The 27715-nt window shown below is 42.3% G+C and overlaps 1 protein-coding gene across 4 annotated transcripts; it reads right to left on the bottom strand.

Annotated features, from left to right (window-relative positions):
- Window positions 1-27715, bottom strand: RAD51C (RAD51 paralog C). 4 transcript variants are annotated; one of them, XM_075013964.1, is made up of 10 exons: window positions 27481-27715; window positions 24982-25240; window positions 24602-24768; window positions 23658-23791; window positions 19642-19773; window positions 15658-15724; window positions 9276-9336; window positions 4968-5028; window positions 938-1066; window positions 2-481 (listed from the first exon to the last, which is right to left on the bottom strand). In XM_075013964.1, the coding sequence occupies exons 1-9, from the start codon at window positions 27596-27598 to the stop codon at window positions 953-955; spliced, it is 1113 nt and encodes a 370-aa protein (XP_074870065.1). In that variant the 5' UTR covers window positions 27599-27715; the 3' UTR covers window positions 2-481; window positions 938-952. The 4 variants fall into 4 exon arrangements, 3 of the variants coding, with proteins under 3 accessions (XP_074870064.1, XP_074870065.1, XP_074870066.1); XM_075013963.1 differs by having other exon boundaries at window positions 1-1066; XR_012648167.1 differs by lacking the exons at window positions 2-481; window positions 938-1066; window positions 4968-5028 and adding an exon at window positions 17544-17612 and having other exon boundaries at window positions 9296-9336.

Here is a 27715-nt window from a genome sequence, read left to right as displayed (position 1 = left end):
AACATACCCTGGTGATTAGGATCAACACAGTAAATCCTTTATTAGAAGAAAGGCACAACAGGCTGAAGACTATCCAGCCATGCAGATTAAACCTCAGAATGCTCCCAATCACCAAAATTGTGTCTTATCCAGTACAGCAATTCCTATATCCTTCTGCTCCAGTATGCTGTCTCTGAACACAGCCAGTAACAAATACTTCTGCTTTTAGAGAGCTTCAGTTGGTCTCCAACAGGGACATCACAGTAGTTACAGAATAGAACCCCGATGTAGCACAGCACTTAAACACATTCTTATCTTTAAACAGGTGCTTCAGTTCCATTGACTTAGGCCTTATCCAGCACAGCGTTCCATATGGACTAGCCCCTGCACACAGCCCTTCTGAAGTGCAGCTGCACACAGATGCGAAGGCACGATCAAGATCTATATCAAATGTTGTATTGAATTGGATCACATTGTTCCATGGAGAAATCTGTCTCATGCTCTGACATACAAGAAACAGCAGCTGTAATATACTTCAACTGAAGAAGCTGAAGCCTTTGACTATAGAAAACATTTATTAGTAAAGCCAAATTATGTAATTTAAAAAAATTCAATGGCATTGCTGTTGTGCTAAGTTGGAAATTTTGGGTTTAATATTAATTTGGGGGACAGCAGTTTTCACTAAAAAGAGTCTCTCAGGCTCCCCTGAATGTTGGCCCCAAATTTATAGTGCAAACATTCTCATATGTGACATTTGTTGAACTTCAGCCTTTGTATCACTGTTTAAAAACAACAAGTAGTCTTGTGGCACCTCATAGACCAACAGATATTTTGGAGCATAAGCTTTTGTGGACAAAGCGGATCTTTGCCCACAAAAGCTTATGCTCCAAAATATTTTAGTCTATAAGGTGCCACAAGACTTCTTGTTGTTTCTGAAGATACAGACTAACATGGCTACCTCTCCGATACTGTATCACTGTTGTTTGTCTCCTTCTATCCGTGGTCGTTTTCGAGGGTTAATTTCAACTTCTGCTGGGGTCTGGCTTTGGCTTGGAGGTGGAGGATGCACATCTCGGAAGCCATTAGGCTGTAGAAACAAAGACAAGAACAACAGTGGACCTGAATGTGATCTCACAGTGGTGAAAATGGGGGAGTAACTTGAAGTTAATGAGTGACCAAAGATCAGAAAGTCAGAAAATGTCACTTATTTTAGAGAAGTGGTTTAAAGTGTTCCTAATCCAGGCTAAAATCAGAATTACAAGAAAGTTCTTTCAAGTACAAGCCAACTAAAAGTTAAATGAGAAAGATCGTACAAAGGTGTTTTCCTATTCCGCCATCAGGCCATCATTTTGCTTTTGTCACAAATCACTATGACTATGGAGCACTGCTACTCGGTAAATTGAACAAGAAATCCTATGGTACCTTATAGACTGACAGATATTTTGGAGCATAAGTTTTCGTGGGGAAAGACCCACTTCTTCAGAAAGCTTATGCTCCAAAATCTCTGTTAGTCTATAAGGTGCCACAAGACTTCTTGTTGTTTTTTCAGATACATTACTTCAGCTATCCCTCCGATATATGTAAATTGACTTATACTACCTATTGAATGCCAAATCCTTTGGTTCTTACTCAAGCAAAACTCCCTCAGAAGTGAGACACAAGCACTGAAGGATTTGGTGCTAGAATCACATATGCACTGAAAAATGGGAACTTTTAAACCTCAGGACAAAAGTTTTTTTTTTAAAAAAGTGAAAACTGCAACAAGATGCCATGTTACAGAAAACCATATCTGAATCTGTTTTCTCAAACTGCTTAGATCATCACTGTAAGAATAAGAGCACTCATGGCCAACTGTCATTTATGAAGTATGCTGGGATGTACTTCATCTGTCAAAACCCAAATGTGGAAGTGACCAAGGACAGACATAGTGAAGATAACAGAGATATTAGAATAAAGATTAATTTGTTTAGCATCAGTGGCCTTTTCTTTATGATTAGCTCCTGGTTCAAAATTTCTGGTTTTAAAAAAGTTTACACATAATAAAAGTACAGAAAGAGAATGTTGTTAAGTATATGTCTATCAAAGGACATTTTGACATGTTTATGTGAGGAAAAGGAATATTATATACTATGAAGCAGATGCCCTGTATGTCTCTTTACCAGACTGGCAATGCTATGCAGAACGCATCTCATACCAACCTCTCCAGATAGGTGTCTGTGCTGACTCTCAGTCGTTCTCTGATGGAAGGGTTGTGACTACAATATAAGGTGTTGCAGAGGGAAAGGGGTTAAATGAAAAGGAAGCACTGCTGCCAGCATCATGAATGTTCATGGAGAACCGGAGAGCATTTCTGAAGAGCTGACATTTCAGGTTGTTGCAGTGTGAAAAATCAGGTAGAATTACTATCAAGTGTGTGACGTTTATAAAATGCCACTGGGTCCTTTGTGCAAGACCAATTCAAACCGTGAAATGAAGCCAGTAAAAAGGTTTTGACTGAACTCCAGTCTCTGTAGCTCTTGTGTATTTCTAAATGTCTCACCACGTACAGGTTGTTGGGGCTTTTTTATTTTTAAAAAATAAAATTAAAAAAGGAATAAATATAGATCACACAAGGGAGGAACTTGTCTTGTCTAGCTGCTATTTTAAGCATTTCAAGTGGAATTCTGAACTGTATAATGGTGAATCTTAGGGTATGTCTACACTAGAGGGTTCGTTGACAAAACTCGCATTTTGTTAACAAAACATGGGAAACATCCAGATTCCCAAGGCATTCTGTTGACAGTAAATTAACAGAACACAGCACTTTTGTCAACACTCTAATACCGCTCCCCATGAGGCATACCACCATTGTCAACAGAGATCTGTCGAAAGAAAGCTGGTCTGGACATTCGGGGGGCTCTGTCAATAGACAGGGCTTCTGGGGCATGGGGCAGCCCTGTCTGCTGTGCTCCGGTTCGCCGTTTTGTTGAGAGAGCGGCCGGACAGTCCAGCTGCACTTTGTCAACAGAACGGATTGCTCTTTGAGCCGTTTAGTAATTTGGGCATGATCTGCCAACAGACATTTTGTTGGAAGATATCTTCCGACAAAAACATCTGTTGACAAACTGCTGTAATCTAGACATAGCCTTAATGTTTATTGTTTCACTGCTGCGTGGATCTACTTTCTGCCATTTGCCCTCAGCACATATAGATCTGTACCAAAGAATATAGTTAGTTTAACACACTGAACTCCTAGAAGAAACATTCCAGTATTATATAAGCAGTGGCATGACAAAGTATGAAGTTCTTACATACCTTGTACGTGTGTTGAAGGTACTTGGCTTTCAGCTTCATGCTTTTCAATTAGATAAGAGATATTCTTGTATAGCAAGGGTGGAGAACTCTTGGCCTGCTATCCACATCTGGACTGCAGCTTGTCTGGATCCAGACCCTGTGGCTTGGGGCTCCCCGCCATAGCATCTGGCACATGGCCAGATTTGGGGTGCAGAGCCCCAAACCCACGGTGACCAGCCATCCCCTTTTGGGTGGGTCAGCCCTGTATTTCAGGCGCCATCCTGGTGTCCTGATTTATTTTGTCAAAGGGCTAATTGTCCCATATTCCACTTTTTTAGAAGTGAAGATGGCTGCCCCAGGTTCTGGCTCCCTGTGGCTGGGGCAGCCAGGAGCCAGAGCTGCATGACGGCGCAGCTGCCACCTAGCTTCCCCCAGCTGCGGGAACCAAACTGGCACAGCTGCTTCCTGGCTTCCCCCTTGGCTGACAGAGCTGGGAGCCAGACCTGCGCACCTACCACACAGCATCTCCTGTTTGGGGATCCTGGGAGCTGGACCTGCATGAAGACGCAGCTCCCGCCTGGCTTCCACCTGGGGGAACCAGACCTGTGTGGCTGCCACCCAGCTACCCCTGGCTAGGGGAGTGTGGAGCTGGACCCGCACAGCGGCCACCTGGCTTCCCCCAGTTGGGGTAAGCCAGGAGCTTCGCTGGCAGGGCAGCTGTCCCCTTCCCAGTGCCCCAAGTCATGTGGGAGCTGAGAAACAAAACTGCCCCCTGCAGTCTCTACAGCAGGGTGGCAGCCCCCTCAGGGCAGCCACCGCCTGACTCCCAGGTAGGGTGACCATCCATCCCATTTTGGCCGGTACAGCATCATTCCCCTGTGTCCCATATTTGGCTGAAGGAGATATGGTCACCCTACCTAAGCCTCACAGGCTGGATGAGATAAGCTGGGGATGGATCCAGATTGCGGACTCTGCCAGGGGATAGGAAGTAGCTTGGTGTGGGAGGGTGAGCAGCAGTGGCCTTGGCAGACCTGCCCAAAGGCTTTCTCCTGGCTCTGACTGTGCATCTGAAGGGGACGCCCAGGTATGCTACACCCGTTGCTCAGACCCTGCACCCTTAGACTACCCTGGCACTCCTCCAAACCAGACCCCTGCTTCCACTCCCTTCATATACCCTCCTTCCCACACTGACTCCTCACCCTTTTCCTGCCTCCTCCTCCCCAGAATGTTCACTCTCACCCTGACCCCTCTCACCCAGACCCCACACCCCCAACTCTCTCCAGCCCAGACCCCACACCCACAGTCCAATCCTGCACCCTCCCTCACACCCAGACCCCACACCCTAAGCCAACTTCCTGGCAGTCTCCACCCACACTGAAACCCACATTCCCCTCGCACACCAGCCCCAGAGCCTATGGGGACCCCACAAAATGTACTAGCTCTGGGGCTGATGTGCAAGGGGAATGAAGGGAGGGTCTCCTTTTTTGGTTTTCATCTGAACAGAACTTGGATAGTATTACTGTGTACCTGTACAATTTATAGCACTTCAGAAAGGAAAATATCACAATATGTAATTTGTTAGTAAGCATTGTATCTTGAACACAGGGTCCTAAAGAAGTAAATTGTACCCTCAAAGCCATATACACACACAGCAACTTCCTTTTAAATAACTCCCTCCTCCCACTTCTGAATCCCCACTCAAAATTAATACTAACTGTAATGTGGAAAGGTACGGTCGATTCCTTCTGATTTGGTGATTTGTACAATGTTGCCAATCTGGTCAAAACAAAACACATTTCGTTAGCATTGCTGAATCTGTTAGCAGGGTACATTGGCTAAGGTTTTAAAGTGCAATATAAAGAGAATTTTAGGCCTTTAGGGCCAGATTTTCAGAAGACCATCACATGCAACAGCTCTAATACAGGTATCTAAATAAAAGAGCTATATTTTCAAGAGTTTCAGCACCATTCTCAATGGGAGTTCTGGATGAAAGGCACACAGTCTGTTTAGATCATAAACTTTGGGGCAGAGACCTTGCTTCCTAACTAATTTGTACATGAGGTGCTGTTGACCCTAGACAGATAATAGCAGAAGCATTTCACTTTGGAAAGACATGGAATATAATTCTGCTCTACTCCATTAAACAATAGATCTGCCCTTGAGAAACAGCTGAAAGAGATAGGTTTAACTGCATCTAGCATGTGCCAACAAGCTGGGAAACAAAAATTTTTTGCAGATGTTTCTCAGACTTATACAGGTTGAACCTCTCTCGTCCGACACCCTTGGAATCTGATGAGTGCCAAACCAGACAATTTGCTGAACCAATGTTTTCTAGCAGTATTACCACTGCTTACTGGACACTTGGAAGACATTTAGGGGCCTATTCTCTCCTACAGATAACCACCAAACCTCAGGAAAATTCTCACTAGCAACCACAGGCTATACCATAGTAATACTAATCCTGGAACTTTTCCTTGCAACAAACCCTGTTGCCAACTTTGTCCACATATTTATTCTGGGGATACCATCATTCTCCTGTACCTCAACCAATGTTATATAAGCTATCATGTGCCAACAGTGCCCCTCTCCTATGTATATTGGACAAACTGGACAGTCACTTTGCCAAAGAATGAATGGACGCAGAGCAGGCATTAGGAATCTCAATACACACAAACCTGTCAGTGAGCATTTCAGTGGAGTGGGCCATACTGTTAAAACACCTGAAAAATGCATCTTACAACAAAGAGACTAACAGCAGATTACAACGGGAGATGTGCGAACTGCAGTTTAAGCTCAAATTTGATACTTTAAGACTTGGCCTTAATAGAGATAACAATTATCTTATGCATTACAGTTTCCCTACCTTTGATATTCGTAATGATCTCAGACAGGACACTTAATATTTCACTTTCCCCACCCTCTTCAATGCTGTGTATCTGATCTGTCAGTTTTTATTTCAATTTTTTTTGGACTCTGTGTTATAAAATCGTCATTGCTGTACTGGAAATGGTATATCTCCAGTTCTGAGGAAGTGGGTCTTCCCATGAAACCTCATCACCTACTAAATTATTTTGTTACTCTTTAAAGTGCTACTTGACTGCTTGTTTGGTTTGAAAGAATACGGACTACCATGACGTCCTCTCTGTTACTATTTAGGGGTATATTAAGAGCTAAATAACAGCACAGAACATTGAGGGCCGGGACAGGTGACTAAACATACTTTATGAGACTACACGAAACTTGGCCACAGCCATAGAAAGTGGGCGTATGGCTAACTAAAATCACGCCATACCACTCATGTTGCCAGATGAGAGAGTGGTTGGATTAGAGAAGTTCAAGCAGTATATATAATGTAGTGGCTAGGGCACTGGACTAGGACACAGAAGACCCATGTTCTATGCCTAATCTTCCCATTGACATGTGCAACCTTTGGCTTATCGCTCACTCTTTGTGTGCTTCTCTCACTCTTAGTCATTCTGTTTAGCTGTACGTTTTCTGCAGCAGTAATTATGTTAATACAATGACCAGCACAATGGAGTCCCAGACTTAGCTGGGGCCACTAGTTACTACTGTAACACCAAAAAAATAACTAGAAAGTACCTGAACAGTAAGAGATTTTGTTCCATGAGCTCTGGCAATGCACATCTCCCCAAAGCTTACACCCTCCATTGATAAACCGATTAAAGGAAAAGGGTCTGCCTTGCAACAATTTATCACCTGTCACACTGAGATACCCTGCCAAGAATCCTGTTAATTATTTTTAGGGTTTTTTCTTCTCCCTTAGGTGCCATTTTATTAGAGAACACTAATTACTGCCTAAGGAAGATTGCCACTTCATATCAACTATCCAGGGAATTCCTTAGAACATATAACTGGTGGGTTGTACTTTACAAAACAGCCTAAATCTCTAGCAGCATAAGCCATATTTTATGGCACTCACTGGAATTCTGCTGGCTGCCTTTGAGTCAACAGGGTCTGTTCTCACAGCAAACAAGCCCCACTGTAATTACGCACTGTAAAAAGTCCAGTGCTGGTTGGGTGAAGAGCGAGGCAGGTATCAGGTTTATCCAAAGAATAATGAACAAGGCAGAAAGCTACTAACAGGCACATGAGCTCCATAATACAGTAACAGCTTTAGAAACAAGAATAGCAAAGCCTGCATGTATTGTTAGCTATATCTGGATCATTTATAGATCAAATAGAATTTGTTTTTTGCTGTTTGCACCATGTCTATAATAGTAAAACAGTACAGTACTCAGAGTCTCCACAAAGAGATGCATGCCATATAATAAAGATAAAGAAGGATGTTGTTCTATGCACACTGACCCCTTCTGCTTTCTCTGTCTGCTAAATATACTTTGGTCTTTCCAGTGAGTTCATGTAGGAGGCAAGCCTCACAATCAAAATGTCACTGCAAACTTTATTTTCAGTATAATTAAGAACTTTTGTTCCATCTGGAGTCCACATGCTGAAGCAGCTTCCCTTGTCCTAAGGGCTTTTTGGCTGATCAGGAATGTTAGGTTAACTCCAAAACAAACAGCCTGGTATAATCACTCCATGTCTCTCACAAATGCAGAAAAAACCCACAGCTCTCTCTCCACAGTTTAAAAATAAAACAACAAAATCTCAACAGCTTGTCTAGTTTGTTCATTGTTTGCAGAGGATTAAGGAGGAGAAGGGAGGTTTCATTGTATCTACACACTGATATTATGTGCAAGACAAAAATCAAGTGAGCAGATAACAGAAATGTGCTAGGACTGTACAGGAATGAAGGAAAAAAGAAGGGGAGGAGGGAGTCACATTGTAGCAGGCAAGAGAGTAAAATCTAACTGCTCCTGGGAGGTGGTTTTCTTTTGAGCCTTGAAAATTTCCATGCAATTTCCCACCATCTGTTAAGATGAGAACAAAGGGGAATTGTTCGGAAAAGAGAGGAGTGCTTCATTTTTTAGTAAGGAGCGCCTGCTTTGGGAAGGCAGAATGGTCCAATGGATGGGGCTAATGATTGGAAGGCAGATCTTATTCTTAATTATTTACCTTATTGTAATGTATGGTCGTGGACTCCATTGTACTAAATCAGCAGTTCTCAAGCCATAAGTCAGGACCCCAAAGTGGCTCATGAACCCATTTTAATGGGGTCACCTGGGCTAGCGTTAGACATACTGGGGCCCCACGGCCAAAGCTCAACCCCCTCTTGCCCAGACTTCAGCTTTGGCTACCCTACCTGCAGCAGTGGGGCTTGGGTGGTGTCAGGCATGAGTCCTCTTTCCTGGGGTCATAGAGTAATGTTTGTCGTCATAAGGCGGTCATAGTGCAATAAAGTTTGAAAAACTTGGTGCTAACTGCTGAACACAACTATTTGCCTAAAGTCACAGAAAACTTTGTGCATCAGTTTCCCCTCTCTGCCTCCTCCCTCCCTAAAGTTCATCTTTCTTTTTTTTTTTTTTTTTTAAATACAGGTACTTATTCCTGCTGGCCCCCCACTGGCATGATGCCATATAGCATCATCATCTCCTCCATGCATTTCATATAAAATGGCATCTGCCACATGACCTGACTTCACAGATACCACAGGTGGGTTTAGAAGAGCTCAGAAACGCTGGGACACTTGCACTTCCACTACCTTATTGAGTGAACCTTATTTTAAGGTCTATGGATGAAAAGAACTGGAAATGCCCAGTAGTTTTTCATTATTATCCACCAGTCTCCAAATTGCTCTTGAGGCTGATGAGCTGTCACCAGACAGAGACGATTTAATGCTACATGACATCCTGTCAGAGACACAGCATAACACTGCAGCATGATGATTATGTGGGGAGGGTCTGTCAGCAAGGTGACTACCCTACTGAAGGTCTGACCTACTAACTATTTTAGCACTCCTGGGTTCTACCAGCCTAAGGAATGGGAGACCAAGACCTGAAATCAAATTCAGATCTCCCCTGGCCACAGAGGTCAATCTGAAAGATTCTCAGATAGAATATGCAGTAGGCACACTTTGTATATTTATAGCTGGGGCTTTCACTTACCTCTGTTTCTTGTCCCAGTGGAAGATTAAACGGATGGTAGCAGCATGTCCCCAGCTTTCTCCTAAGAAAGACACACACAAAAAACCCCACACGCTGCTTTGTCTTCTATAATGCACTAGCATCAATAAATTTAACAGCAAATAAAAGTCAATCCTCCATAAAGGTGATTAAAACACAATATCCCAAGAAATTCTTGTATACTTATTTCTGAATTCTTTTACAAACATATAGAGTCAAGGAATAAAATCTACTCATCTGAATTTGTGTGCCTGATGTTAATATTGAAGCAATAGCTTTACATTAAAAAAAGGTTTTATATATATTTAGCAAGAGGACAGACACTAGTGACAACTTGAATGTGTGAACAACAGGAGCTTTCCCATCTTGGGCAGGGGGTGGGGACATGAAGAGGATGGTGGTATTATGGCAGTATAAAAGTTTAAGGCAGCTATATTCTGCCTCTCAATTCTGTTTGTAAACAGACAAACTTTGCTGTTTTCCTCTCAAAATCTTGGATCATAAAAAAGAAATATTTCAACCATTAGCGTGCGTAAGGATGCAATGCTAAATCCTGACACCCCTCTTCAGAGTAGTTCAAGAAGTAGAATGCTCAGAAACTTGAGAAATTGAGGTAACTGCTTCATTTCAAGGGAAGTAATTCCCTTATTTCTGTTTGAATCACATTCAACTTGTGATCAGATATAATTTAAAAACAGCATTAGCAGATTTTTTCTTTTCATGTTCCAGGACACATTCTGTAGTCAGAAGATGGATTGGTTCTTAAAATAGTCATATGGTTAAGTACTGCAACTGTCCCCTATTCACAGCCACACATTCATATCCTATATCTTCTGAATCAAGTCAGTTTATCTGTCTAACTCAGACCCACACTGTCTCATTACTGTACGTGGGAGTGGAGCAGGAAGGAGGAATAGAACTCAGATAAAAGATTCTCAAATTAAATAGCTTAACACATCTAGACCCTCAAGGCATCTTGCTAGACCAAATTCCACCATATCTATTTATAAGCAAGATTTAAGATTGTCTCTTTTGGACCTGATTCAGAACTGGAACTCAGAACATGAATTGTACAAATGGGTGCAGTTTCCATTTTAGCAATATTTCTATGCATATTTCATTTTAAAACAATTGACAAACTGAGATGCTTCTAAGTTAAGATCTCTACAGATTAATATTGACCTAATGGATAAGTATACTACATAAAAATGTCTAGGAACGTCCAGCTGAGCTATCAGCAATAGGAAAGAAAGCTGCCCAGACAGCTCCTGACTTAATACCTTCAGCATCTGCATTTTATTCATAATTAAGGGTTTCCTTTGCTCTAGAAAACCAAACAATGCTTTAGGAATTAACAGTCTGTGAGATTCTAGGGCCTACTAATCAATGAAACCACATTCAGTGGGGTATCAGAAAACCAAAAACCAGAGACAGCAGGGCTGATAATCATTGATTTGAATATAAATAGATGCTACCAAGCCATCACTTGTAACTGTAATTAACATTTGAGGAACAAGTTTACGTTAGCATCATTCTGAGATGACTGCCACAGATGTACTGTATGGACAGCAGTTCTCAACCAAGGAGCTGGGTAACCCTGGAAGAATACAGATATTTTCCATGAGGCTCATCAACTCATCTAGAACAGGCCACAATAAAAAGCACTAGCAAAGTCAGTCCAAACTAAAATTTCGTATGACTGTTTACAACATGGATAAAAACTGATGACTTAAAAAACATTCCTTCAATTTAAATTGATTTTTTTTTATTTTTTTTAAATCATCAATACTAAATTTCCCATTAAAAACAACAGTTAAATCTCATCATAAACATGATAGGCTTACGCTAATGCTGCATCTACACAATCCCCACCCTTCCAGAAGGGGCATGGTAATGAGCAAAGGGGAATATTTAAATAAGGCATGGATTTAAGTATTTTGCACGTCATTTGCATAGGCCCACAAGATTTCACTTCCAGAAGAGCCACTTCCAGAAGTTACAGAGCCATATAGATGGGGCCCTTCCAGAAGGAAACCCCCTTATTTCTCAAATGTGGGGGGAATAAGGGGCCTTTCAGAAGTGGGGGTTCCTTCCGGAAGGGCCCCATCTACATGGCTCTGTAATGTCCAAAAGGGGCTCTTCCAGAAGCGAAATCTCGTGGAACTATGTAAATGAGGCACACAATATTTAAATCCATGCCTCATTTAAATATTCCCCTTTGCTCGTTACCATGGTCCTTCAAGAAGGGAGGGGACCATGTAGACGCAGTCTAAGAGACTCATAACAATGAAGTAATGGCTCTAGTATGTAAAGGCTAACCACTAGCTCATGCTTCTTGAAAGTTCTAAACTTTCAATTTCCATTTCTCGGCAGACTAAAAAGTAATTTACAAAAGAGAGAGACAAGCTGGATAGGATTATTTTTGTTCTGTGCTTATGAGGTTGTGGACCTTGGCCAAGCACAGCAGAGGAGCTAGTTAAGACATTGTCGTGAAGGCAGAGACACGATATCTCAGGAAGGATGGAAGAAGCATAGAAAAGAACAGTGGAGTGGACTAGAAAGAAAAAAATAAGACATTCAGCACACATGAAGCTTCTTACATTCTCCTTCACTTTTTGCTACAGAAAAAAATTTCATGACTTCTGGGCATGAGAGCCTATCTGGGAATCTTTTGGAGAAATTGGTTCTCTGAGTAAAAAGCAAAGCATGTCAAGTGTAAGCAGTGCAAGAAGATGATGTAGGGCATAGTTGCAAAAATTAAACATCGTAAGGAAAACTGTTTATTGGGAGAAAATTATTTGGTTGAGGAGGTAGATATGGCTGAATGCATCAACTGGTTAGGCCAAGTCTACACTGATGTGAAAGGCTGAATTAAGATATGTAATTTCAGCTACATTTATTACCTGTAGACTTCCCTTACTCCTAATGAGAGGCAGGAGAACTGGCAACAATGCAGGCATCCTGTAATTTCGACTTAGTGCATCCCTACCAAGCGTGCTAAATTGAACTTTGGAAGGTTAACTGCAGCAGCGTTGATCTTCCAGGAAGTGTAGACACGGCCTTAGTAACTTAAAGAATTTATTTTGCAATGCGTTGTTCTTCAAGATTCTCTTTCTGCCTTTTGGTATAAGTGTGATTTGACAAGTAAATTCCCAAACTGTTGGATGGTGCTAGAAAAGTTTAGCTTAGGTAATCATTATTGCTTGTTTAATTAATTAATTAAGTTTAGAATCTATCACTGATGTATACGCTACAGAAAGCAGAACTAAGAGAACTCTAGAGTTGCCAATTACCACTGAGCGCCATTTGCTTACTTTATATTACATACACCATGCTTCTTAGTTTGGGGTATCAATCACCACAGACCATGCTTGTTGAAGCCATAAGTCTATTCCCTATTTTACTTCACCATACCTGAGTTTTTCCAAGGGACCCCATTCTGTATGTTTTTTCTCAAAAAGGGAAAAAAAAAAAAAAAAAAAAAAAGCCAGTAGCACCAAGGAGTTCAGTGGGGCTTATTCCAAAATTAAGTGCATTCTAAGCACAGTCAGTCTTAGCTTTTTGGTAACTTGATTTAAATCCATCTGGTCTAATTGTTTATACTTCTCTATATATGGAAATAAATACAATATTTGTGTCCCAATTGATTTATTTTAGAATTGTATGGTAGTAATGAGAAAGTAAGGAGTTGTATAGAAATAGACACTTTTGTATTTTTCCCCCATCTGATTTTACAAACAAGTAGTTTTTGAGTGAGGTGAAAATTGGCGTACTGAAAGGTATACAGTAGTTTGGAAAGATTGAGAACTACTGATCTAGAGGACCTTCAAATCACCCTCCTAATTTTCTAAGGCAACACCTAAAATAGGTGGGTCTTCACAGTGAAAGCACATCACATTTCACACAGTTTGATGCCATTTTGGAATCTTCAGCCTCTTAGCTACCATTGCTTAAAACTGAAATGTGGCTGAGAGAGGCCTCGGCCTAAATATTTCACAAGCTGGGGACATACCTCCAGTGTATTAGAAGATGCAGTTTAGGTTAACAAGTTTACATGGCTGCACAAATATTTAGGGCCGATCACATATAGTTTGTGTCTTCAGCAGTGGGAAGGCTATGTCACATGAAAAGATCCTGAGTTGCAAAACTGCATAAGAAAGCATGCGACACCTTAGGAATATCATGTTCATGGAATTCTTCCACATTTTTTACTGTCTCTATGATCCAATAAACAGAGCAGTTTTCCAGACACTGCCTATTAAACAAGGTTAAATCTATTAATTTTAATTCATTTTGTAGCCAGAAAGGCTGCCAAAAATAACAAATACAGCTGAGACCAGGAGGTAAAGATGACAAAGCGTCAGATACTGAAAGCAAGGTCTTGATCGGCATGCACAGATCAAAATCCAATGTTGTCCAAGACATGCCTTGTATTTGTTCTTCTGTCTTACATCTGTGCCAAACAGCTCAAGGGCTGAACAAACATTGGGGATATTTTTCCCTCCTTCCTCCCCGCCTCAAAAATCAAAGCAATCATTACTTGATTCTCAGAAGGTGAAGCTGTATGCAGAAAATGTTTCCTCTCTAATATGACACTAAATAATATACTACTAAGTTACAACATAAGCCAAGAAAGACAGGAAATTTAGATTAGGCCACCTCTCCATTCTTCAGACAAACTATTCCAGTCTGCCCTGTAAGCACAGCAGACAGTCCCATACAGATCATCCTGCTTATGGGACAGACTACAGTAATTTGTATAGGTATCTTTCCTCTCCTTATAAGATAAATCATAGCAGAGTGTCTTATACAGAATCTCTCCACCTCTTCATGATTATACAGGGTGAAGGACAAGTTGGCCCCTGGTTCCAGTGTGTGCACCAAATCTGAACCACTTGAAAACAACTGAGTACAGTTTAAAAGGTTTATTTTGTCGCTGTGTCTGAATAGGTATAAAGGTGGGGATAGGAAGTTCTCAAGTGATTGTAGGGAAAGAAAATGAAAGCATGGTATGACCACCACCCCAAGGTCTTTATTAGATATGTTTCAGGCCCTATCAAATTCACAGCCATGTAAAACATGTCACAGACTGTGAAATCTAGTCTCCCCACCACATGAAATCTGGTAGTTTGTATGCCTTTACCCTAAACTAGGCAGATTTCACAGGGGAGAGTGGTGTGTCTCAAATTGGGGATCCTGACACAAAAGGGATTTGCAGGAAGGTTACAAGTCTACTTTAGAAGGGTCATAGTATTGTCTGCACTGCCTTCAGAGCTGGGTGGCTGAAAAGCCACAGCTGTTGGCTGGAAACGCAGCTCCAAAGGCAGCATCCTACTAGCAGTAGTACATAAGTAAAGGTGGGAATATGCTCCCCTTTACTTCTGCACTACTGCTTTCATAGATTGGCAGCCAGAGCATGGCCACTGCTGACAGAGGGCCCTGCTCTACAGGCAGCAGCACAGAAGGGTGGCAAACACCATACAATGCCATCCAGACTTCTGCATTGCTGCTGGCTGCAGCTCTGCCTTCAGAGCTAGACTCCTGGCCAGCAGCCACTGCTCTTCATCTGCCCAGCTCTGACGACAGAACAGGCACCAGCAGCCATAGCAAAGTAACTGTAGTAGTACTATAACCCTGCCTACAATAACTTTGCAACCCCTCACTCCTTTTTAGACCAGGATCCTACAGTTATCACACATTTAAATCTGAAATTTCATAAGCTGAAATCATTAAATGTATTATTTTTGAACTCTATTACCATGAAATTGGCCAAAATAGACTGTGAATTTGGTAAGGGTGGGGACACACTGCAAGGAATTAGCTTCTGATTCTGGAAACTAGGTAGTGTGTCCATTCCATAGAGCACCAACTCTATAGTATTACCCCCACGAAGCAATTCAGATAAATTAAAAAGAGTCCTTACCAGTCCAATTTCAGGTTTTAGTACATAAAACATTACTTGGAGTTAAAAAAAGCAGAGGGGGAAAAAAGATTCTACTAGTTAACATTCCCAATCTGCAACTTAAAACATTAAAAATAACTTTCTAAACAAAACTGTAAAAATAAAAATTAAATCCTTTTTTGGGCTGCAATCTCAAATGCCATGTTTGATCTCAGAATTAGTTTTACTAGCAACTATGGAGGCCTGCACTGAAAATAATGACATGACTTTACGTGTTTCAGGTCTTTCTACCACCAGTAATAAGTCATCACAGATTTGGGTAATTTTACTGACAATGCTCAGCATTTTCCTGCATCCACAGGAAATTACAGCCAACATTTTCAGGTTTTGTTCATGATGCCCAATAGAAAAACAAACATTCTAAGGATAATGTTATTTTCAACTTATTGGCTAACCACCTACCTAAAGCAGGTACCAACATGGACTGGCTTTGTCCAATTCTTGTTGTCATTTGATTTGTCAAAACCACCTAAGGGGGGGAAGAAGTGAAAGAAAAATACAGAGGAACTGTCATGTAAGAAAAAAAAGTTTGTCATGCATGCATCAAGGTAGGCTATATAATAATCTAATTGTGCCATTATTTCTCATCCCTCCAACTGGAATGGGACTTTTACAGAAGAAAAGAAAGGCTGGGAACATTTACAGTATCACTATCCAGAGAAGATTAATGAAACTCTGCAAAAATATTTTCAGTCTGCTAGGGAGAGGAATTGCTCTCATTGGCCGTGTCTACACTAGCCAAAAACTTCGAAATGGCCATGCAAATGGCCATTTTGAAGTTTACTAATGAAGCGCTGAAATACATATTCAGTGCCTCATTAGCATGCGGGCAGCCGCGGCACTTCAAAATTGACATGGCTCATCGCCGCGCGGCTCGTCCAGACGGGGCTCCTTTTCGAAAGGACCCCGCCTACTTCAAAGTCCCCTTATTCCTATCTGCTCATAGGAATAAGGGGACTTTGAAATGGCCGTGCAAATGGCCATTTTGAAGTTTACTAATGAAGCGCTGAAATACATATTCAGCGCCTCATTAGCATGCGGGCAGCTGCGGCACTTCAAAATTGACATGGCTCGTCGCCGCGCGGCTCGTCCAGATGGGGCTCCTTTTCGAAAGGACCCCGCCTACTTCAAAGTCCCCTTATTCCTATCTGCTCATAGGAATAAGGGAACTTTGAAATGGCCGTGCAAATGGCCATTCTGAAGTTTACTAATGAAGCGCTGAAATACATATTCAGTGCCTCATTAGCATGCAGACGGCCGCGGCACTTCAAAATTGAGGCGGCTCGTCCAGACGGGGCTCCTTTTCGAAAGGACCCCGCCTACTTCAAAGTGCTGTGGCCACCCGCATGCTAATGAGGCGCTGAATATGTATTTCAGCACTTCATTAGTAAACTTCAAAATGGCCATTTGCCTGGCCATTTCGAAGTTTTTGGCTAGTGTAAACGTAGCCATTCAGGATTGTAACTCTAAAGCTAAATCTTCTCATCCTACATGCACAAACACCATACAAGCTATTACGTGACATGGACATCAAAACAATAGTGAGTACAAATGCCATTATTCACAAACACAGGCCCTGTGAAACAAAGGCAGATTTCAGCCAATGTACCAGAAATGTACACAGTGATATACAAAGTGTGCATATGCTCAGCAATTAGCAGAACCCTTACTGCTTCTAGACTAAAAATGTGCAAGCAGTTACAATATAAAGCAATACGCAAGAGAACAGACAGAGTGGGGGAGTGTTTTTACAGAATGAATCTTCGTAGGCGGCTCACAGACAGTCTAGATTAGATTTCTGGTAGAATGGAGGTAATGATGGGAAAGACATAAAGTAGTAAGGGCAGTAACAGCTGATTTAATGCATTACCTTTGGTAATTTTGCATATATTGTTCATTGTAAAGTTAATCTGAATTTACTGAAAAAACCCAACACCTACCGCAAACCTATGGTCTTGCAGTGTTTGGCTTTATCATTGCTGTACAAAACTTGCGTGTCTGGTTAATTCATTAGACAATTTCCTATGCACTGTGATTTACCAATTCTTTGAGAAGGGATGTTAGTGCTATACTGCTTCTCTGTTCAATAGATATACATTATATATATGATGGGCAAAGGAAAGGAACCTATATGATGAAAGGTGCTCTTTCATGTTCACGTGATAACAAATGTACGGGCTGCATGGGGATAAAGGCAAAGCTGTACAAAATAAAGTCACATAATACATGTAACCCCCTGGTGTCTACACATGAAGGAAATCCCTTCATAATTCATGTGTGTGGCTTACTGTCATCAGCAGGCACAAATGTGTTTCACTGGCAGAATGCAGTTATGCCCTTTTCCTTCCTGTGGTTATCTAAGGAAACACAGGAAAGAGGATTTATTTTTAGGAATACAGACAAAAGCCAATTGCATGAGAGCATTCTGGATGACAAGGAATTAAGTCACCTGGAAACTGTGTGGCCAAGCACCATTTTGAGAAGCTTTAATTCCTGAACAATGCTTCTCTGTGTTGAAAGGTCTCAAAAAAAAAAAACAAAACAAAAAAAAACAAAAAAAAACAAAAAAAAAAACAAAAAAAACAAACAAACCCTATATTTAGCTGTAGGTCTGGAGTGCCATCTGCTGACTACCTGGCAGAACATTTGCAGATGTCCATACTGAGGTAAATGATGCAGAAACAATCGACAGGCAGGAAACTATGGGTTTCCATGGATGCCAGAGCAGTGAGCCAAACCACAGCAAAGAAAGTGTTTTTTTGTCCTTGGAGTGGTCCTTCCATGAAAATGGTACTAATTTCTAAACCAGCAGGCCCAATCTAAGGCAATTTAAGTATTCCTAGTTTATTTAAATGTGCACACATGGGAGAAGAAGCTGAAGGCTTCCTGGAGCTTTAGCTTGCTTTTTCCTAGGAGTTTTCAATAAGAGAAGCTACTAGTGATAAAAAGGCAAGTTCGATTGCGGCAGAATTAAACATCCATGAAAAGAATTTCCCGTTAAGTGATGTTACACTGTAACATGGAACAGCAGTCATGGGCACACATTCACTCTTGACTGTACTGACTGTGTTAGATCCTCTTCTGTACCCCCTTCATTTCCATAAGGTATATGCACCACTTTGTTCCTCTCAGATGTGGAGGGCACGGTCAGCTTTGTGCATCTTTGCTCCATAGGTTAGTGGCCACTTCTACGCTGTTCAGCCACAGCAAAGCATAATCTCCTTGGAAAGACAGTAATAGTCCTCTCACTAGCAAATGCAGTGCAAACCAGCTGTACCAGAGTGAAACTTCACTACATGCAAAGAGCAGGAGAAAGGAAAGTGCAGTGAAACACCATGGGACTTCCACTCCTCTACCAGCAGGTTTTATTGTACCTGCTATCCCTTAAAATTCCTACCCTAACCAAGCAGCACAAAGAAAGTAGAAAATAATACAGGCTTCCACAGATTGGAATTTGCTCCCTTCACTAAGTAGATTCGTAAGATACTTCTCAGGTCCATTTCACTTGTGTAGGAAAATCCAAGAGAAAGGGCATCTAACATTCCAGTCTTTGGTTCATGTTCTTTCTACAGCAAATTCTGCTTATTGGCAACCTCTTGGCTGCCAGCAAAAAAGTTGCCATTATCCCATTTTTGCTACTTAGCAGAAGGCAGCTTTGCAGGGCTGCAGCCAGAAGAAGAACTGTTGGAATGTGCCTTCTCTAGCTGCAACCCAGGCAGCAGCTGGGAAGAGAGCTGCAGTCTAAATATTAGGGCTTTCTATGGGGAATGGGAGATCTGTGGGTCCCTAGCATCCCAACATGCCTCCTTCTATGCTCTCCAGTGCTTGGGGCTCAGCATGTCTTACTATTTGCTTTGCTGGGTGCAGTTCCCCCAGCTCAGAGAAAGGTATTGTGCAGCTATGGCATCTGAGCTGCAGTCTCCCCACCCACTGTTACTGCTCCGTCCATGGCCTCCCCTCCCAACTTCTGTGCCCCAAAAGGAAACTCTAGGACATGTGGAGCATTGGCCACAGGCAAGTTTGCAGGACTAAAACCAGTGAAAGAATATCCCAGCACTTCTGTCCTTGGCTGCAGCTTTGCAAGCTTGCCTGAAGTTGGTGGCTTTCTCGCAAAAAACATGATGACTAAACTGTATATTATTGATAATATTCAGTCCCATTAACATTAAAGTCAATGGTACAGGATTGGCTTTCAATAAAATGTTGCTATTAATTGGTGGTTGTTAATATCCAGATACTTATCTGTTAACAGGCAAATATGAGCTCCCAGTTACATCCCTGCAGCTTTGTCTCACTGTTTTCAGGCAGCAGCTAGCCACATTTCTAGAGACCAGTTGTGTACTTTGCATATTATTTCCTTCAACTCAACCTCACACCCAAACTCACAGCTAATTTATGAGCATTTGCTATGCTGATCAACTGCTGTGCCAAGCCATTCAGAAGCCGTGTTCGCAGTGAGAGGTCCTCAAAGTCATGGCGAAAAGGAAAGGCAATTCCATCAACAATAACCAATCGGATCTAAACATAGAAAGAAAAAAAAAATGGTGTTAAGCTTGTATCCTACAAGCCAGTCACGGTAAGTGTGTCATAATCTATTTCATATAAAATAATTCAGGTCTTCAGTTTGCAATCTCTATGTGCCCAATAACCAACATTATGCAATAATAAAAAACTGGACACGAGCAGTTGTTAAGAACAGAAACTGAGGGAGGGAAAGAGAAAGTTAAACATCAATTATTGCTTTTCAAGTTCTCAACTTAAACTACTATTTGAATTTCACCTGCACAAAAAAAAAACAACAAAAAAACAAACAAACAAAAAAAACCCACAGGATGAATTTCACTGTCAAAGTAACTTATCCATGTACTGAGGTGTGTAAACACAGATTAAGCTTGGAAACATGGATTTTAACTGAAGTTTACATATATAAGGCACTGCACTGTGGAGTTTGGTGCCTCTCTTCCCTGTAGATATTTGCTTTTCTAAACAGTTTATTTTACAGCATTTATTAGCTAAAACTAGTGTTTTAGCTAACTAGTGTTTAGCTAAACACTGCTAAAAGCTCATCACTATCCGCAGCAGATGAAGATTCTGATTTATTCCCACTTCACTTGCAATAGGTGCTATGATGGCCAAAACTGCTTCAAGTATAGGAAGGAAATATGGTAGTCTGGTATTGTTCAACTGACTTGTTGCTAAACAGCAGAAAAATGGGATTCTGAAAGTTCCTGTATTACTGGGCAATGCAACAGCTTGAAAATTATTATGGGAAAACCTTGTTGTTGTACTATTGATTTAACACATCGTTGGCAAACAGCTTTAGGGCTAGAACATATTAGCCTGCAGCAAATGTCACTTTGGGAAATGGTACTGGGAATCCAACAAGGAAGAAGAATTTGAAATGGGAGGTGGAGCTGAAATCATAAGAATTAAAACAAGAGACCTTTGCTTTCTCTCATTTTTCCCTTCAGATCTAGGCACCTGTCTGGTGCATCAAATTTAGGTACGAGATGCACTCCCACTTTTACAGGAATGAGCAAATCAGCTTAATAGTACAATAATTCAGTAGACTAAAAAGGCAAATTGTATCACCCCCATATACATGCCTATCAGATTAACAGATAATGAGATATTATGGTAATTTATCAAATTTCTTTCCACTGCATTTTTCACAAAATTAGCAGAATTGTGGGTTTAAGGCTCTCAAGATGGACAGGAACCTAAACATCGTAACAGTTGCCCTGTCTATACCATAGCTAACCCATTCAAGCTGAATGTTTTTATTATTATAAATCAGTCAGTCTTCTCTGTACTGTAGACAGCACCTATGGAGATAATTTAATCTTGTGGGCAGCAGTGCATATGAAAAAAAGGAGCCACATCATTCATAATGCAAAACAAATCCAGGAGATCTTCTGGAGTTCCCAGACTGTCTCTTGGCTCCGAGGCTACTTAGAGAGATAGGGGCTACGTCTACACGTGCCCCAAACTTCGAAATGACCACGCAAATGGCCATTTCGAAGTTTACTAATGAAGCGCTGAAATGCATATTCAGCGCTTCATTAGCACACGGGCTGCTGCGGCGCTTCGAAATTGACGCGCCTTGCCACCGTGCGGCGCATCCAGACGGGGCTCCTTTTCGAAAGGATGCCGCCTAGTTCGAAGTCCCCTTATTCCCATGAGCTCATTGGAATAAGGGGACTTCGAAGTAGCCAGGGTCCTTTCGAAAAGGAGCCCCATCTGGACGCGCCACGCGGCAGCAAGGCGCATCAATTTTGAAGCGCCGCGGCAGCCCACGTGCTAATGAAGCGCTGAATGTGCATTTCAGCGCTTCATTAGTAAACTTCGAAATGGCCATTTGCGTGGCCATTTCGAAGTTTGGGGCACGTGTAGACACGGCCAGGGACAGTTTAACAAAACATGGCACTGCCACTGTCTGTTAAGTCACATACTAGGCTGCAAAAGGAATCACCAGAGAGCACGGTGACCATGCGTCCTGTATAAGACAGGACAGTCCCATATTTCAGATGCCAAAAAGGCATCCCTACTTATTTTTTAAAAGGGACTAATTGTCCTGTATTTGAGACCTTCCCCGCTGACCTTTTCTGCCAGCAGCTGTGCCTGAGTCACTTCCATGAGCATCAGAGAAGCATGAGAGCATTGGTGGCTGCTGTGTCTCTGCTGCTTCCCTGGGACTCGGGGAGTGCTGGTGGCTGCCAGGATCCTGGGGCAGGCTGGCGGCTGCCAGTTCCCTGGGGCTCCAGGGGAGGCCCGGCTGCTGCTGGTTCCCCAGGACTCATGGGGAGGCCCGGCTGCTGTCGCTTCCTTCACGGCTCCCTGGAGCTTAGTGGAGCCGAGAGGAGCTGCCCTTCTCCCCATATCTCCCTGTCCTGTATTTGGGACAGGGAAATATGGCCACCCTACCAGAGAGTCTTGTCCATACATCTAACAAAGTGGGATTTTGCCCGTGAAATCTTATGCCCAAATAAATGTGTTAGTCTTTAAGGTGCCACAGGTCTCCCCATTTTTGCACATATAGACTAACATGGCTACTCCTTTGACACAGACAGTCTTGTGGTACCCAAACATCAGAATGTCAGATTCAAAACCAAGTATCAATAATCTGCACAGATGGAACAACAGAAAGGAAGCCCATTGCTATTGTGCTAATGAGGCTGTTGGCTCTCCTTGATGGGCAACACAACAGAGCACCTTCAATACCTGGCAAAGAGAGAGCATTAACAAAAACAAGTATGCAGTATGCTCTGAGCATATGTAAAACCAAAATATCATCCAAAACCAGAATGAAGCATTAGACAAAACCTGCATCTTGGACAGCATTCCTAAACAACATTCATTCCTATTGTTATACAGAGTCACAGAGCAGCTTGTTGGAGAGAAATTTGACCTGAAGACTTTAAAAATCTTGAAAGGAGGTGGAAGAAATCTTATTACAATACTATTACACTCAGAACCTAGGCAACTTTTCAGCAGTCCTCCACTTTACAATTAAACTGCAAGCTCAAATTGCTCCTAGCAACAGATAGCATATTCAGGCCGTGTTTACACTAGCCCCAAACTTCAAAATGGCCATTTCGAAGTTTACTAATGAAGCGCTGAAATGCATATTCAGCGCTTCATTAGCATGCGGGCGGCCGTGGCACTTCGAAATTGACGCAGCTTGCCGTCGCGTGGCTCGTCCTAATGGGGCTCCTTTTCGAAAGGACCCTGCCTACTTCGAAGTCCCCTTATTCCCATCTGATCATGGGAATAAGGGGACTTTGAAGTAGGCAGGGTCCTTTCGAAAAGGAGCCCCGTCGGGATGAGCCGCGTGGCGGCGAGCCACATCAATTTTGAAGCGCCGCGGCCGCCCGCATGCTAATGAAGCACTGAATATGCATTTCAGTGCTTCATTAGTAAACTTCGAAATGGCCATTTGCATGGCCATGTCAAAGTTTGGGGCTAGTGTAGACGTAGCCTAAGAGAGAGAAAAGAATCAGCTTCTGGCTGTCCAAGATGTGACGGGTTCTTTTGGTGATGGACGCTGTCCTTCTGGGGGCATAAAACTGGATTTGTATCATCCTGCCATTGTCACATCGTGCTGATGAAGTGCAAACATGACTTAGAGATACATTTTCCAAGGGCACCTGTTGTGCTCTGAAAATTTAGGACTGGGATGAGGAAGAGGAAACTGGTAGCGGGGGGTTGAGGCAGAAAAGAAGCGGTGGAAATTTTTATATCTGAGGTCTGGCAGCAGCAAAATCTCAGTTCACAGGCTAATGATCTGCTTGCAAACGCAGAGGGACTGACCTTTTCTCACGCCAGTGAACAAATTCTCCATGCCTTCAATACATCATCAAATATGTGAGGCATCTGTCAGCTAAGTCTGCAGTAACCCCTACCTTTGAATGCTCCAACAGGAAGTCTGGCAGGAGGTAGACCTGTGCTAGCAGCTCTGTGTAGTCATGGCAACGGAAGTAATAGATATGAGAAAGAATACTTTCAAGGGAGAAAGTCTCTAGGGAATTTTGAAAGTCTGGGGGGGAAAAAAATCAACATATTACTCTCATCATTCCTCCAACCCCTCTCTCTATCACGTAACAACAAAAACAATATTTGAAAGTTTGTAAAAGGAAAAGGGAGTCATCAGCAGTGTTCCCTGGAAGCTGAGTGGCCACCCAAGAGAGATTCAAGTGCTACTGCTCTGATTAGCAGAGCACCCACAGCCTCCCACAGCTGGCAGCGTGTTTCTATTGGTGGTGCACCTCTGCACATGCCGTGGTGCACCTAAACTGTATTCCACCCATGGATGGAAACATTAGAGGGAATGCTGGTCATTAGTCAGCAATTAAGAACGGAAGGAAACTTCCTTTACATATGGCTTGAATGTAAGCAGCATGATCACCTTCTAGAAATTGTACCAGAAGCTGTCTCAGGACATGCATACACATTTACTGAAGGCTATGGAAGAGAATACTGCTGCAAAATGGAAATTTATTAATTTTTTTTGTAAATATCAAATTTGTTTAGTAATGTAACTTTCACAACCACAGCTGACCAAAATGACCCTAGTCAATATTAAACAGGCAATATTTAATGTGTGGGTACTACTTCATGTGGTACAGGTGTCCCCCAGATCAGTTAAACACCAACAATTTTTTTTGTTCCATGTGGTCCTAATATTCATATTCCAAGGCTGCTGGACCCGGACACTTTGGTAATTTGTCCCCATAGCTATCTATATGTAAAATAAACCTTTTAACTTTAACACAGCTTTCCTATATTTAACTCATTTTTCACACATACAAATACAGGAATGTTAGCCTACTGAAAGGAACACATATACCTTGTTCCTGATGTGTTTCAGCAATAAGCTGGCAGTGCTGAACGCAGGCGGTTGCAATGTCTACCACTCTGTCTACCATAAAGCTTCCCTCTGTATCAATGAAAATTGCTTCTCCAGCAAGCCCCCCAAAACATTCTGGAATTTGCACATCTACTGCCAGCTGCATACTGCCAGAAGAAACAAACAAGAGTTAAGGCCTGATTGATATTTAAATAATATTTTGTAATTATCTACAACCCCCGACTTCCAACTTCTCTCTAAAGTGCACCATGGCAATATGGGATTGCAGCCCTGACAACAAGAATAAATGACTTTGGTCCTAGTTACATTTGGTATTACTAGATCCCTAATTGCCCAGAAGTGATTTAAAACTAAAATACCATAACTGAGTTTTGCCAACACCCGGTGCTCCGCAGATCTCCGTGATTTTTGTTAGTTGCACACCACCTCCCAGAATATCATCTAAAGCAGAACAGAAGGTTATGATGACGCCCCGGGCCTGTTCTTCTTCTAGGAGTTCTAGTGCTGTGCACTTCCCAAAAGCTTCAAGTTCACCAGTAGTCCTTGTCGCATTACTTTGACATTCTCTTCTTACAATTTGCAAGGCTTCTAGTGCTTCCTCTTTAGATATCCCAATTTCTGAAAAACAAAGCACAGGGCCCTGTATTTTCACAACCAGTCCCAGTATAAATGGAGAAGACGGCTAGATTCATAGGATCTCCAATTAGACCAGTTCAAAAATATCAATACTATTTGGTAGGTTTTTTTAGGGACAGACTACTCATGTTGACCTATTTGTATCCATTTTTGGAATAAAATTACTGGTCTGATTTTCAGAAGTACCAAGAACTCACAAATCCCACAGAAGTCAACAGAAGCTGTTGGCCCTCAGCTGCTCCGAAAAACCAGGCCTGAAATTTATTCTTCCAACTGCTTAACACCAGCTTTCTTTAATATCCATTCTCTTTTGGTGATGACAGGATTTTTTTCTTTAAAAAAAGATAGAGACCTACACACAGCATAGCCAGAAAAGAGATAAATGCTATCACACTAGAAGCACATCGCATCTACATGACACCACTAACAAAATCCGAAGGTGATGAACTAAACAAAGAAAGTGACTCCAACAGCAAATGAGCAGTTTCTCCAAGGTGCAGCTGGAAGTGTGCCTGCTGAAAAAGGGACCTCCAGATCAAGGACCAGAAATTACCTTTGTTATAGATTTGGATGGAACCTGTGAGGACAAATTCCCCTTGACACATCAGAGACTAATGTAATTATAATACTGTACTACTCACTTGAACACATCTCTTAGTTAATGGCTTCAGAATCACAGGTAGTGAAATAATTTTACCTCACAGTGACACCTAGTGGTCACACGTACCAGCTACTAGCACAAGTTTATTCCAGTCCAAAGGCCTATTCCAAATCCAAGTGAATTTATTCACAGTAATGGAATGATGCAAAATATGTTAATATCTCTGATAAATACAAACTGCCCACCAACTTAAATATATATTTCTTTCACTTTGACCAGAGATGTAAGAAAATATAATAGGGTAAGGATATCAGCTATTTCACACATTTATCTTAGTGCACTGCAAGATCTATTCTAGTTTCTTATCTTTTTCTTTGTAAATAATTTCACATCCATTTACTTGGTTTAGAACCCAAGATGTGTTGGGGTGCAGTGGAGCATAGCCTGCTGCAGCTCTTCTTTCTCCCACTTCCATATAGCTCTCAGCAAAAGCTGAAATCCTCTGTCAGAGTCAGATCCTTTTAACTGAGATCTAAGTAGAAATAATCAAACACAAAAAAAGCTTTCCTTTCACTTTTTCAGGCTTCCATGAAAACTCAATAAGACCTTCTTCTCAGAGAATCCAACCACAGCCCAGAGTCCAACCAAAACACTTGAGCACTGCTGCAGAGAAGTGATTTATACATGTGAACTAATTAATTAAACTAGCCATTTGTTAAAATCAATTCTTAACAGCAGGGTGCTAGCCTGATTTCCTTTCGAGGCAGGGGTTCTCTCTTACTAGCCACAAAAATCACAGACTGGAGAAATTGAGAAAAACATTGAAAGAAGCTGCAAGAAAAGCCCTAGGATAAGGAGCAGTGATATTTAAAGATAAAACCTGGGTTGTAGTGTCTGGGAATGGAAAAATAAGGAGAATCCCTGCCAATGGTCCCAAGCAGAAGCTCCCAAGACTAGAGAGTTAAATCCTGGCTAGAAAACTGCATGTGGGTGACTCTGGGAAATGCCTGGCCTGTAGAGAAGGTGGGGTTTTTTTGGGGGGAAAGATACACATTTCATAGAGCTGGAAGGTGCCTTGGGAGGTCATTGAGTCCAGTCCAGTCCAGTTTCCTGCCCTCTTGGCAGGACCAAGCACCATTCCTGACAGATTTTTTTTAAATCTATTTGCCCCAGACCCCTAAATGGCCTCCTCAAGGATTTAACTCACTGAGCTATCCCTCCCCAAGGGTCTTGGGAGAAAGATGATAAGGTGCCTAGGTAGAGAGTATGAAGCACAGGTGCTGTGAGGGTGCTGCTGTACCCCTGGATTAAAGTGGTTTCCGTTAGAAAGAGAGTTCATAGTTTGGCTGTCAGCACCCCCACTATAAAAATGTTCCAGCGCCCCTGGTAAGAAAGAGGTCTTGGCGGGAACGCGAGGCTGGGGCGGGGAAGGTTCAGAGGTGGGTCTTAGAGGAAACAGAAGCGCAGTCAGTGAATTACAGGCCGGGGCTGGCAAAGAACAGGGGCAGTGGGCGCCGAAAGTAGCGCCCCTGCGTTAGAGAACCTGGGGTCGGCGCCCTTGAACTAGAGGGGGAAGCGGCTGTAAGCCAGACGCCTAACCCAGTTGGGCCCGGGCCAGTACCTTTGCTGAGCTTGCAGGGCCCGATCTCCAGCAGCTCCTCGGCCGTCTGGAACCCGGCGCCAATTAGCTTGGCTCTGAGGCCAGGGGCTAGGGGAAAGCTTCCCACATCCCGCTGCATGGTCCCCAGGCCGGACCCTAAGCCTCCAGAGAGCTATAGCCCTGGGCTCCGCCCCGTCTCCTCCCACCGACCCGTATCCCGCCACCGCAGCTGGTTTGCCTCTCCTGCAGAGTTTTA

This window comes from Carettochelys insculpta, chromosome 19, assembly GCF_033958435.1.
Source record: "Carettochelys insculpta isolate YL-2023 chromosome 19, ASM3395843v1, whole genome shotgun sequence".
NCBI classification, from domain to species: domain Eukaryota; kingdom Metazoa; phylum Chordata; order Testudines; family Carettochelyidae; genus Carettochelys; species Carettochelys insculpta.
This window is presented reverse-complemented; position numbering and strand designations above follow the sequence as displayed.

Coding starts and splice junctions, on each gene's coding strand:
- RAD51C (XM_075013963.1), bottom strand. CDS start 27,598: ATGCAGCGGGATGTGGGAAGCTTTCCCCTAGCCCCTGGCCTCAGAGCC. Junction 24,769..24,981: donor GTTGGCAAAACTCAGTTATG/GTATTTTAGTTT, acceptor TTCTTCTGGCAG/TATGCAGCTGGCAGTAGATG. Junction 23,792..24,601: donor TGAAACACATCAGGAACAAG/GTATATGTGTTC, acceptor TTTCCCCCCCAG/ACTTTCAAAATTCCCTAGAG.